The sequence below is a fragment of the Tupaia chinensis genome, unplaced genomic scaffold (assembly GCF_000334495.1).
Source record: "Tupaia chinensis unplaced genomic scaffold, TupChi_1.0 Scaffold000192_1, whole genome shotgun sequence".
NCBI lineage: Eukaryota > Metazoa > Chordata > Mammalia > Scandentia > Tupaiidae > Tupaia > Tupaia belangeri.
Window position 1 is genome coordinate 1,772,047 of NW_006159667.1, and position 14,416 is coordinate 1,786,462.

A 14,416-nucleotide genomic window follows, 5' to 3' on the forward strand; every position below is an offset into this window, starting at 1 on the left:
TGGCATGATGGAGAAAAGTGAAGAGACGGATATCTGTATAGCTCCAATTTCGACCAATGACATAGGATTCCATGTTGTGAAAATATTCTAGAAATTCACCCATTTATGTCAGAAAATAGCCTCTTTTTCTAATTAATTTATTATCTGGATTTCTTATATTGTAGCTTTTAGTATTTTTTTTGGAGGGAGCTGGAAAGTTTTTTTTTAAGAATTTTTTAAACTTTATTTACTTATTTAATTTGAGATGGAGTGAAAGAGAGCGAGAGCAAGAGAGGAAGTGAGAAAGCAAGTCACCAGGTATGGGACTCAAACCATGGTAGGCCATGTGGGAATCCAGCAACCTAAACCACCATGCCACCTGCTGGCCCCAAGATGTTTTTGTTAGAGGATACATGCTTGGGTAGTCTCATATCTGTGGCACTCAATGATTTTTATCAGTAAACAGTGAATAAACTTGCAAAGCTATATATTTAAAATAATTCACTGAAAGTATAATCTTAAGACTGAAATGGTATAAAGTGTCAAAAAGTCTCATAGTCCCTGTCAGTCCCTGTTAGTCATTGTATGGTCTTTATGTCCTAAAGCCAAAGATAATTTCACAGGTGATTGTTTCTGATGCATGTATACTTGTATACCTTCGTTTCTCTTGGTTTTTTTTTTTTTTTTTTTTTTTTCTTTTTACCAGAACTACCATGTACAGAATGAAAAGCAGCAACCATTAAACTCAAATGTTTTGTTTTGGCCTTAAAAACAAGGGAGCCTGAAGCAAACTAAGTTCTTTCTGTCTAGGAATAGTGTGCATTGAAAGAAAGTGAGCCCACTGACCATTATAAAATACTTTCTAAGTAAATTGGTGGTCATAAAACCATATTTCAGCTTCAGACTGTTAGGTTTATTTTTCTGGCTTAGCTTTGGCTGGTTATTCTCTTGTGACAATCCATCATTCTCCAAGATTCCTCATGGGTGGAAATGACTTGTCATTTGTTTTGCAGATACCTCAAATCAGCTATGCATCCACAGCCCCAGAGCTAAGTGATAACACCAGGTATGACTTTTTCTCTCGAGTTGTCCCTCCTGACTCCTACCAAGCGCAGGCCATGGTGGACATTGTGACAGCGCTGGGATGGAATTATGTGTCAACACTGGCTTCTGAGGGCAACTATGGAGAGAGTGGTGTGGAGGCCTTCACCCAGATCTCCAGAGAGATTGGTAAGCATATATGTGTCAGACGGTTGTATTTGGAGGTGACAGATTTCTGAAGTCTGAGTATTTTCAAGAGCTTCCTGGTATATATGGAGTAATTAGAACTCTTACAGATGCATGACCTAGGCTGCTCACTCTAGAGGGTGGCTAGGCTTATTATAAATGGTTTTGTTGCTCATAGATCTATCAAGGTGACACTTTGGTGCTAATTTAGGAAATAAGCTCCTGACTCAGGCAAACATTTTTTAAAGTTGTCTGTTTTGACAAGAGAGTTTGCTGGCTCCTTGGAGCCACTGTAAATTTGAATAAATGACATACTATTTGATTGTTCTAGATGGAAGTTTACATTAGCAAGTCATTAAATTAAAAAAAAAAGTCAGTGGAATTTAACATCCAACACTAGAGGGATTAAGACTAGTAATCATCTTAAAACAATACTGAAGTAGCCCCAAGGCTATACTTACATGATGTTCTTATTGTCATATTTGACTTTTTGCATTTTTATTCTTATGTAAAAGTCAGAAGCTTACAGTTTACAGGGATGAAGGGCAAGATGTAAAAACTTGGTAGAATAAGGTGCTGATGAGATCTGTCCTGAGGTTTTTCTAAAGTGCTTACTCAAGTCTCTGTAGGCATTTCAGCAATGTGCATGTTTACCTGTGGGGTTATAAATTCATCCCACTACTTGGAACAAAAACAGAACAGAACAAAACCAAAAAACAACTTAGAGCACAAATCTTATTGCTGATTAGTCAACAATGTTTCTTTGAGGATACAAGGAGCTGTATTATTAAATACTCTTATTTAAGAATGAATGGATTTTTCAATAAGGATGATAATATTTTGTGGAAAGATTAAAGTGTTCATTGGCTGTTTTTCAGTAATTTGTAACTTGAAGGAAGAAATTATTTATAAATTTATTTCTTCTTGGGGAGAAGCTTCAACTTAGGAAAAGTTCATGGGAGTGGTTTGGGCTTCAATCATAATTACCAAACACAAAGAATCTGAAGTTATTGAGTAAGATTTTTACTCAAGAGACTTAAGATTCCTGGGATCTGTTCTTCTGTACATAATAAGGCATGAAAATTTGTCATACACAGTGTTTAGTGTATTTAACATTTGGTCTATGGCTGTGTTGTTGCAGAGAATATAGAAAAATCCTGGTCTTTTGGGGGCAGAATGGGAATATTGATTAAATTGGACAACCGTTCACACCTGCTATAGGTATCTGTGATGTCAGAGTCTTTGTTATTTAGAATTTTAAATTATGTTACCATTACTATAAAAATGATTAAAAACATTCAATTGAACTTTAAATTATTAAAAATTATATGGTCTTCTTGGATGAAATTCCCAAATTTATCCTTAGAGGAAATGCCTACTTGCATAAAAACTAAAGCTTCTGGAACAGGGGTTAATGAATTATTTAAGTAGCTGATGTCAGTTTCTACCAGAGTGATCATTCAACAAGAGAAGGAAACAAGTAGAGTATGTATTGGAATAAGTTTTCTGCAGTGATCCTGGACATCTTCAATTCCAGGACACATTTTGTGTGCATGGAACAAATTACTATGGAAAATTCAATACAGTACATAATTTCCCAATTGTTGCAGAATCTGATAAAATGTATCATTTAAAAGTTAAATAAGGGCACAGTTTTATTCATTTGACTAAAATAAGAAATACTTAGTTTTCACTTTTTAAGGAGCATTGCTGTATTTTGGTAATACTGTCACATAAAAGGATTCAGATGGTACCATTCATTATTCCTGTTTCTATCTTAGTCATTAGTATGGGAGAAAATAATTTTAGTGCCTTGTATATGCTCCTGATTAGAGCAACACGTTTCTTCTATGTTGATACTTTCAGTATTCCCTGATTTGATTGGCTGTCCATTCTATTTCAGTTCTCACTTATCTGGAGAATGGAGAGGGATGGATTGTCAATTAATATGCAGAATACTGAAAAGGCCCAATTAGTACCACACCAGAGTATGCCATGGAATATATTAAATATCAAAATCATCCCTCATTTTAATGACAAAGATTTTATGTAGAACAAAAATAGCAGAAAATTAAACCTTTTACATGACAATGGTATTAATAGGAATGGCAAATGTTAGCAACTTAACCCATTCTGAAATTTATCTGCTGACTCTAATGAAAATTTATTAGTTTTGTAACATTCTTAGCGTCTACTACAACATTGATGACATCTCTGTCACCACGTTAGCATTTTTTTTTTTAAACCTTAGTGGCATGGCTGAGATGTATCAGTTCATTTTTTTGGAGTGTCTGCCTATTTATAACACTATATATTTTCCCCACTTTTACAATTTTTCTCATACTCTTTTCTGAATTTCTTTTCAACATGAATTTGAAGTATCATTGTAAATTGAGGTTTCCTAGCTCTTATTTCTGATTAATTCAGACATCATAATGAGTGATAGTGAAATGAAAATCTGTTTAGTGATAAATTGCTCATATATTGGGTTATCAGAAAAGTCATGATGTATTTTTTTTAAGTTTTTTTTTAATTCAAAAATGCGTCATGACTTTTCCAACAACCCTTTGATTAAAATGTTTTTCATTTAACAAAATCTGAGACTTGGAGAAGTATCCTTTGTGAATCTGGGAGAATGAAATTTCTAAGTAAATTGTGGTCATGAACAGACATCAGTTATGACTTTTCTGTAGTCAAGATCCTTCTGAAGAAGAGAAACAGGAAATACTTAATAAAATAAAGACACATAGCCCCTTGATATCCTAGCTGTTATAGTGTCAGCCCAAGGCATCTCTCTTAACTATAAAATTTTTACTAGAGAAGCCAAAAACACAATTGGGATTAGCAAATAGCACAATTTACCTGTAATAGTTTATATAATGTTGTATAGGAGACAAAATTGAAAGGCTTGACATGGATATGTGATTGAGTATTTCAGATCATATGGTGTTTATTTTTTCCTTCATTTTTTGGACAATGAGGGAACTCCTGAAGAGAAAGTAATTTATCAGAATGTGTATCCAAGATTGTACTAGGGCCAGCAGGTGGCGCATTGGTTAAGGTGCTGAACTCCCACATGGCCAACTGTGGTTTGTCTCCTGGATAGGTAGCTTGAAAATCTTGCCAGGTGTGTACATATGTACCCAGATTTTAAGGAGGAGAATGGAGTAAAAGGGACTGTGGCATGGTGATCCCCTCTGGGAGAGTGATTTTTCTTTTCCTCTTACTGTCTCTGTCTTTTTCTGGTGAGCTTGAGCACCCTATGGCAAAACACCTTACAGAAAAAGAGATTATACTAATAAGTAGAAAATGAGATGAGTTGCAATGCCATTGAAATACCAATCTTGGGCTGATATAGGGCAGGGATAATAGATACGCAAGAGGAGACAGGCTTGCGAGACATTTATGTGGTGAGAGTCCCTATTTGTTGAATGTAAACCTTGAGGTAAGAAAGAAATTAAAGCTAAGCTTCAAATTCCATACCTGGGCAACTAGGAGAAGGTAAGAAGCCAAACCAGAAAGAGGACAGTATAATGGTAAGGTAGGTTTGGAGTGAGAAAGCATGAGGTGAGTCATGAACATACTAAATGTCAGGTACCTGTACATATCTTTGAGAAGAGCAGCAAGGAACATTGGTCTACAGCCAAACAGGAACTGCGATATCAACTGAAGCTCATTCTCATAAAATCAATAGTTAGGGGAAACATGGTTGCTGAGGTAAAACATTGTAGAATGAGAGGAAAAGGGGGCTGAGGTTAGACTCTAGGAACAAGCTTTAACATAAAGAAAGGGAAATAATGGCCTAGACTTAGCAATGGGAAACTCAGAGTAGGGCAGAATATTCACTTCTCTTGATGGGTTGTGGTTATGTGTTCACTTCTATTTATTTATTTACTTACTTACAGTTTTTGAGTTTACCATTAATCTCTGAAGATAGTATATGACATGTTCTTTTCCATCCTGACTACAGTGCACTTTAGTGATGATAATGTAAATGGTAATATCTTTTACATGTTTACTTCTTTTGAAGGGTTACTTCCTTCAAAGAAGGTTTCCATTATGGGAGATGATGGAACGAATTCTTTAGGAAAAATTCAAGCAGGGTGAACAGTTTTCATAAGACAACATGAACTTTTTTTAGTGGCCATAGCTGAAAATGTGTGGTATAGTGGCAAAGAATCAAGTAGTATCCTTGAGTGGGAGCTTCTTCGTTTCCTAGGGCTTCCATAGTAGAGTACCATAAACTCGGTGACTTAAAACAATAGAAATTCTGTAGAAATTCCTTCATTTGATACAAAGTGGATGAATATAGAAGATTCAATGCTAAATTAAGTAAGCCAGACTATGAAAGACAGGCTTTGTAGTCCATGCTCAACATATACTGAATGTCTGCACTGTATGACAGAAACGAAAAGACTAGAAAATATAATAGCAGAGACAGCAAATCTCTGTGCCAGAGACTATACAGGAGGGGGTGGACAGTTGTAGGTAGGAGGGAGGTACTCAGGGGGTTAAAAAAAAAGAACATTTAACAGACACAAGAATGGGAAATTATTATGCATCATAATATCTTTGACTTGCTTGACATGCAATGCATTTATGCATTGAATACCCACATCTACACTGTAAAAATGTACAGTGATTAAATATAAATAAAAAATAGAAATTTATTGTTTCACATTGTGGAGGCTAGAAATCCAAAACAGAGGTTGACAGCAGGGCTCTTCTGCTTCTGAAATATGTAAGGGAGAATCCTTCCTTTTGTAGTTTCTGCTGTTTGCTAGTAGTCTTTGGTATGCCTTGGCTTGTAGATGCATCACTTCAGTCTCTGTCTCCATAATCACATGGCCATCTTTTCCCTTCATGGGTCTGTGTTTGTGTCTTCTTTTGAGGATGTAGTAATTTTAGATCAAAGGCTCACCCTACATTTTTTTATGACCTCGTCTTAACCAATTACATTTGCAATGATGCTATTTCTAAGTAAAGTATTTTGATGTACTGGGATTACAATTTCAACTTACCTGTTTGGTACACAACTCAACCTATAACGGGGGTAATAGTGGAAAAGAAGTAGTTGGAGATAACTTCCAGTGACAGCAGTAGTAGTCCAAGAGGACCAGTGATTAGCAGTAAGACTGGGAGAGATACCAAGCAGAAAAACTTTGAAGAAGTCCATAGAGTAACCAGCTCTGAATTTCTTTTTGGAGTGTTACCGAATTCTACTTTTCCAATTCTGCCTACTTGGGTGGATGGGGTGACCTCATGGATAATTCAGGGTTCCAGGTTAGGGAAGGAGCTTAGTGTCAGACTTTCTTAGGCTTTTAGGTATCAAGAGTTTCCCACTAGGATTATAGTGAGCACTGTTGATACAGATGTTACTGGCTATTTAGCCACCATGCTGTGTGTCATTCCAAGAAACTTCTCTTTTTATCTGGAAAATTAGGGATATCCAGAAAGTCCATTCTGAAATAATTTTACTTTTGCTTCCTCTTTGGTATCTTTTGGCTTGAGGGAGGGAAATTGTTCAGTTGCTGTTGCTTCAGATTCAGTAAGGACTCATGTTGCATACCCTCAGTTGTGTGCACTGCAGTCTTCTGTTTCTGTCTTGTTTTAATTATTCAATATAATGTTTTATTGCCATTGTAATAAAGATGTTGTTGATAAATGGTCATGCTTTTCTATCATAAGCTCTGGAGCTTATAGATTGTGACTCAGTAAATGACAACTTTGAGCTGTCAGACAAGTTCTTTCCTTTCTTTGTCATACCTTGTTATTCTATTTTTTTAAAAAAAAGATGGTATAATAAATGTTAATGCTATCCCTACCATTACAAAGGTCAAGGAAGCTAAAGTTTTATCATTGAAGATAAAAAGAATATGTGAAGGCATTATGTCTTTTCAGTGTGGACTTGTACAGTACTGTGACATATCTCCTTTAATCAGTCATCATGTTTATGAATGGCTTATTGAAGATGACAAACTTTTGAGTCATCATTGCATACATTACAGGGGAGCAGAATAGACCTGATTCTGTCAAATCTTCTTTTATATGTGACTTCTTCTTTTCTGAGTTGCAAATGGTGGAAGCATATATTGTCTGACATGTATTTAGCATCTTAAAATCTCAGAAAGAACCATACAGGTTGCTAGGTTGGTGGATTCTGTTTGAAATGTTAATACAATAAGTCAATTTAAATAATTTATATTTTGTGTATAAAAGGACATCTCCCAAAAGTTTGATAATGGTTTATTTTTGGTAAGAGTTAAGTAATACAATAAAGAAATCTTATTCTTAATATATAATTGAAAAGTTCCCAGTGATCATAATTTTTAATTATCTTAGTATAGTTTTGAAAGAGTGAATTTTTTTCCCTCTTGGGTTATAAACAATAACAGAATTTCTGTGAACTGAAATGGATTCACTGTAAGATTAAAACACAGTGTTTCCAGTGACAGGAAGAAAAGAATACATAAAGAGCAGTTTTCCCTTCAGATGTTCATTGCTTTGGAAAAATGACTTCCAGCAGGCAAAAATCAATTTGACAGAAGTATTAATGTTGTAAAATACTATGAATGAAAGGAAACATTTTAATTCAATTGAAAATTTTACTTTATATTCCTACAGCTGAGTTCCATTGATAACGCTACATTTCAAGTTGCAAATCATATTTAATTAATATTAACACCAGGTAATTGGCAAGAATAACTTCAAAGGAGGGTTGAGGAAATTGCAAATTGGAACTGCAGGTGCAGCAATACTGCAGACACTTTATAGGGAAAGTGTATATGATTTTAACAATTACTGCAGAACCTGATCAAATAGAGTGTCATTTCAAAGTTGTTCTTCACCCTGGCCTTTCCTATTATTTAGGGCTCAGTAACTGCCAAGTAGTAACAGCTGCTGTTAATGTGAAACAGCAACAACATTCAAATAAGTACTTTAAAACCTATGAGTCTAATTCTGTAGTTCAGTTTTTAGTAAACAATGGCAGTTTGAGGCAGTGGAACCCACCTTGGAGTCAGAAGAATTTTTTTAAATCCCTCTTCTCCAATTTTTGACAAGCTTCTCTGAGGATTAATTTCCTTCTCTGTAAAATGGGGCCCTCTGCTCAGTGTCATCGAATGATATAATATTTATAAATGTCCTCCATAAACTGTAAAGTTTTATTTAATATCAGATTTTATTTGTGAAAGAAAAGGGATAATACATTTTTTTCACCAAGGTGAAATGAAACTGTATATTATTATGAAGATGGTAAGTGTAATTGTGTTGTGTATAGGAACCTTAAAATAGCAAGAGGACTTTGCTTGATTTGTTAATTACCTTCAAACAGCCTAATGTGATAATTTGATCTGAAAGTTCAGCGATGTAAATTTTGTGTGACTTCTGACTGCTCTTTTCGCCTTACTTTTTCTCCACGATGTAGGCAGGTATTGTACCTTAAGTCTTATTCTTGTCACCCATGGTTGTTGAATATCACCTATCATCTCACCCAATAGTTTTCTTTGCTTGTGTCTGACCACTCATTTCCCACTTTAAAAGGGTTGAGACACAGAAATGGTTTATTACCTATTGATGATAACATGTATAATATTCTCAACTAGACTGGTCTCTGATGTATTTCATGTTAGGTAAATTCTCTTTACAAGTCAAAAGATGTATAGTGATCGAATGTTTAAAAAAATAGTAGTAATAAAAAAAAGGTTGAGATTTCAGGACAAGTGTCTGGTATTTTGCCTCATTCATACCATTGTGTTTTCTCAAGTTCCTGTGCTTAACTCTGTGGTACTCCTTTCACTCGGATCCTCATGGCTACTTCTCTGGATATTTATTCCACCCAAATGTTTATTTATTTATTTTTTTCTCTCTCAGTGAAAAGATGCTTCAGTGCTCAGCAGAGTGCCTGGCACATAATAGATACTTCATGAATTTCTGGTGAATGGACATTGTCCCCAGATTCATGGCTAATGTAAGCCTGGAGGTCAGGCTTGCTTGGGTTCTAGAAACTGAAAGGCAAATGATGTTTCCAGCAATGGCTTATTAATTTTCTTTGCTCATGTAAACCTGTATGAGAACCTTCAGGGTTTCTATACTGGTGAGTCACCTAGAATTCAGCTTCCTGTTGCTGGAAAAAAGCAAAGCCTGTAATCTGTTCAATTCAACCTTAATCTGTTAGCCAAACAGTTATGCAGAACGTTTAAGAGCCTCTTGCTGGCTGAATTTGAGTTTCAGGTCTGTCATGTTTTATCAGTGGGACCTTGTACAACTTATTTGTGTTGTGCCTCAATTTGCTCATGTTTAGAATGGGGATAAAAAATTGTATAAGAATCGAGTGAGATGGTACCTAACAATGTGTGTCTCATGCTTAGTGCTCAACAGTTATCAACTCGTATCATATTAGGAGTCTGTCCACTCTAGTAAGTGACCTAGGAGTCTTACTGCCCTCAGTCTCTATCCAGTTAACTCAATGAGCACATACAGTAATGAGGCCTAGAGAAGTGTTCACTTTTCATTCCTGAAACTTGCTATGTACTTTCTTAGCATGACTATTATGCTACCTAGCCTCGTACTGGCATAGAGTGAAATGCAGGAATTAATTAAATACCAGTCAGGGATGGCTCATCAAATCTGCTTGCTCCTTTTGCATTTTGAACCTTCTAAGTATTAATCGATTCACTGAGCATTTATAGTGCATGTATCAGGTTGTACTTTTACTGGGCTTTGAGAATATAGAGATGAATGGTGGCGTCTGCTTCTCAGCAGGTCACTTTTATCAGAGGAGGCTGAGATACAAACTAACAACAAATTAATGTGATCATTGCCTTAATGGAGGCATCATTTAGAGGCATTGCCTCAAAGCACCATGCCCAAGAGAGCATGTCCTGCAGTTCATGTAACAAAAAAGACCTGGCCTAAGAAGCAAGGTGGCAGTTTGGTCCCTAAGCTCAAAGGAGTACATAGTGTGATGTGAGTTAATTTAGACACCTTTAATGGAAACATAGTTTCCCAAGGTGGGAAAAAAGGCAACACAAAAAATTGAATATAGAATATGATGCTAAACTGGGAACCAGCAGTTAGCGTAATGGCTATGTCGCTGGTCTCCCACATATTCGACCGCGGTTCGCATCCTGGACCAGGTGGCTTAAAACTCATGCCAGGCGTGTGTGTGTGTGTATGCCCAAGATCCCGAGAGGAGAATGGAAGAGAAGGGATTGCGGCGTGACCATCCTCCCTGGGGGGTGATTTCTCGCTTTCTGTCTCTATGTCTCTCTCTGTCTGTCTGGCGAGCGCACGTGCCCTATAGTGCAAAAAAACCTCTCCAAAAAAAAAAAAAAAAAGAATATGATGCTAAACTGGACCAGACCCACAGCATAGTGGTTAAGGGGATTGTATCCTACATGACTGACTGTGGTTCAAATTCTGGCCCCAGTGACTTGAAAAAATATGCTGGGTGCCTATATGTGCATGCCCAGGATCCTGATGGGGAGGAAGAATGGAGGAAAAAGAATTGCAGCATGACTGTGCTTCAATTGGGGGGAGGAGGTGTGCTTTCTCTCTCACTCTTTCTCTCCTACTCTCTCACTCTTTCTCTGGCAAGTACACGTGCTCCCCTGGCAATTAAAGAAAAAATTGAATATGATGCTAACTGTGTAATGTATATATTTGTGAAATGTTTAATAGGTATGAACTATATGTTATGTTTGACATTATTTATTCATCTATTGATGATTAGTTCAATATATCCACTTACAGTCAATCAGCACATGACTTTCTGTTAGGACAGATAGCCTCTGTTTTCTATGATTACTCCTACCTAGCATCTCCCATACTCTTGGTAGCAGTTTCAGTTTTGTCCATTTCCTGACTCCGAGCCAGGGTCAACAGTTTGTACCCAGCCTCAACACACAAGTTTCTGGGGTTTGCACACAAGCTGGGTGGCTTAAGCAACATAAATTTATTGTGTCATGGTTCTGGTGGCTAGAAGTTTGAGATCAAGATGTCATCAGAGTTGGTTCCTTCTGAGGGCTATGAGGGAGGATCTGTTCCAGTGCTCTTTCCTCACTTCTGGTGGTTTGCTGATGATCTTTGGCATTCTTTGTCATGTAGAAGCATCATCCCAATCTCTGTTTTCATCTTCACATGACATTCTCTCCCTGTGTGTGTGTCTGTGTCCAGAGTTCTCTCTTTGTAAGGACATCAATCATTCTGGATTAGGGGCTCACTGTACTGTAATATGACTTCATCCTCATTTAATCGGTTATATCTGCAATGACTCTGTTTACAATAAAGTCACATTCTGAAGTACTAGGAATTAAGACTTAAGCATATGAATTTGGGGGGGTGCATAATTCAATTCACAAGATGATCATGGCTATAGGATTAAACCCTGATTTATGGAGTTCTTTCTGAACTGAGCCCACCTTTGTACTTGTCTTTTGGATGAATTTGGGTTGCTTGGTTTCCCCTGAAGGATCAGCTTCTGGAATTAGGTCTTTGACAGCTGATCTCTGCATGTCTTACAACTGAATACCCAAGCCATGACACGAAGTGTGCTTCCCCTCCCTATGCTTAAAAGAAATCACATTTCTTTCTATTTTCTTTTCTTTCCAAAGTCATTTCCTCATTAAAATCATTCTGTTTGTAAACTCCAGCAATAGATGAGAGATTTAAGGTGCAATCTATACTTTACTGTGTTGATCGAAGACCATAATATAAAAACACCATTCTGCAGAAATGGAGCAATATCAGATTCTACTTATGTCATTTTTGTAGGCCCTAAAAGAGTTGCCTTGAGAACTAGAACTGTGTTTTCCCAGTTTACTTAATAAGTTTTCAACTAAGCAACAGTTATAGTTTCATTGAAATTAAATGGCTCAAGAATAATAAAATCAGAAGACTATAAGATGAATGGAAGATTGGAAATAGGTGCCAGTTATTTCAAGGGTTATGTCTCTTGACCAAACTAGGCTGCACTATCTCTAGTCTTTGACGTCTGCATGTTTGACAGATTGTGGCTTCTTTCTTTGCTCTTTCACTGTTACCTGGCCAAAGCTACTTCAGATTCATTGGGGGCCTCAAACACAGAAGGCAGGAGAAACGAGAGAAAGTGAAACTCAAGTCAGCACATTTCGTTTCTTGTTAACAGCTCTGGGAAGAAGCTTGGTTGGGAAAGGAATTTCAAGTAATGATTTAAACATATCTTCTGGCAGTTGTGGCAGTGAGGAAAGTAAAAAACAAAAACTAATGCTTTGCACAGTAGCTCAGATATACTTCCAAGGCAGTGGTACTCACGGCCATATGACTCTGGAGTCACATTTGCAACATGTATTGCAGCTGGCATGCACGTTATGGGCTATTAAGGGAAAGAAGGATGTTCAGAGTACATTGCTAGACTTTTGTATTGGATAACTTGGAGGGCAACCACTGTACTCCCCCTTCAAGATGTTGCTTGATATTATTGCCAGAGGGAATCCTACACTAGATGGAAACTTTCATGAGAACTGATGTGACATTTTATTCAACAAGCAGTTGAGACCCTAAGATGTGTTGGAGCTCTGTTTTTGGTAGTAGAGATATGGTGCTGAATGAGGCAGACCCAATTCCTGCCTTTGTGAAGCTTCCAGTAAGCTTGTTGTCTTTATATCTCTTGTGTCTTTTTACTCTCATGTCTACCAAGGCTCTAGAGTTTTGGCCCAAGCTGAGTGAGATACCTCAGCCTGAGATCCCAGAAAGGCTGAGAGAGGAGGACCTGAATCTGCCACACACACAACTTGACACCTCGGGTGTTCTGGATGTGCTGGTGTTCAGTTGAGATGCCCATGCATGTTGTGGGAAGCAGACACATTTGAAAGAAAAAGCACATGTGTCTGGGTGGGCACAAACAAGTAGATAGGCCAATGCAGCTCAACAAGTACACATTTTAGGAACACCGGAGACAGATGGTGCTGAAGACCTGCTCCAGCCAGGGTGGGTTGAGACTCGACGGAAGGTGACACAGGCGAGAAGAAATTCATGCAGAGACCTCTATGCTATTTAGCATGTTCTCAGCTGACTACAGTCAGAGCAAGCTCAAGATTGCAGCATCAGTGGCTAGGAGACATACATTTTTATTGAGGGATGTTTACAGAAGTAGGAGGGGTGAGAGGGAGATAAAAGATTTAACTCTAAGAAATGAGATATTCAGAATATAGGAACAATAATCATAAAACATGATGCACTGTTCTGTTTGATTAGGTGTAATCAGTCACAGTCCTTAGGGTGAGGGAATCCATGTGTCTGGTGCATTCTCTTCTTAGATCTTGATTACTGGGAAGGGTCTTTTGGATGAGGGGGCTTTCAGGAAGCTTGATAACTTCAGTCCCAGGTCGGTTTGATAACTTCAGCCCCAGGCCAGGGCATCAGTGGATTGCTGGTTACAAAGGCCTAGATAGAAATCCTATCTTGTTAAGTAAAGACATGGTTAATATATACTAAAGTGGAATATCTATATTACAACTAAAGGGGTGAGCCTATTGCCCATATGGGAAAGGAATGTGGTCTTGTAAGCAGCTTAATGACTACCCTAAAGATTATTGTGTACTTGGGACCCTCTACCTGCTGTTCTATACAATGGCTATGGCTAGGGGGAGTGGCCATCTTTCCTTGTCCCGAGATCAAAGGTGACTCATGGTCTTTTTTGGGGTATCAGTACCTCACAGATGAGCCCCTGAGCCTCTCCCAGCTACTGAGGTCCTTTCACCAATTTAGTAGTTTTCCATTAACTCAAACCTTTCTATTGCTATCTATGTAATCCCCAGTAGGAGAAGTGAATGCTGCATTCTTTATTGCTATTTTCCAGGCAGGTGGGGTGAGCCTCACGAAATAATTCCCATTTACCACCTCCTTAAGGGTCCACATTCTTTCAGGATTATTAGTTGGTTTTATTGTAAAAGTTACAGTAAGGCTGGGGGGATTATTTTTCACTTACAGGGTACCTGGGTACTATAACGACAGTAAAGCCCATGGCAGAGAGATCGAAAGCAGAAACAGCACAAACCAGTACAACAAACAGTTGAAACCTTGAGTTCGTAGCTGTAGCCTTACTTGATGCTCTTCTCAGCCAAGCCTTGCTTAGACATGAGAGGCAGCTCTTTATGTTCTGCCTTTGTTGGCTGCATGGCCTCTGCCAAGGTGGGGTGAAGAATTCCACTCAGGCAGAGCATAGACCAAA

At 37.6% G+C, this 14,416-nt stretch overlaps 1 protein-coding gene across 1 annotated transcript in view; it reads left to right on the top strand.

Annotated features, from left to right (window-relative positions):
• Nucleotides 1–14,416, top strand: part of GRM8 (glutamate metabotropic receptor 8) — a 398,612-nt gene that overhangs the window by 173,152 nt on the left and 211,044 nt on the right. Inside the window, exon 3 of the mRNA XM_027771183.1 lies at nt 993–1,209. Coding sequence (XP_027626984.1) covers nt 993–1,209 — 217 coding nt within the window. The remainder of the gene's footprint in view (nt 1–992; nt 1,210–14,416) is intronic.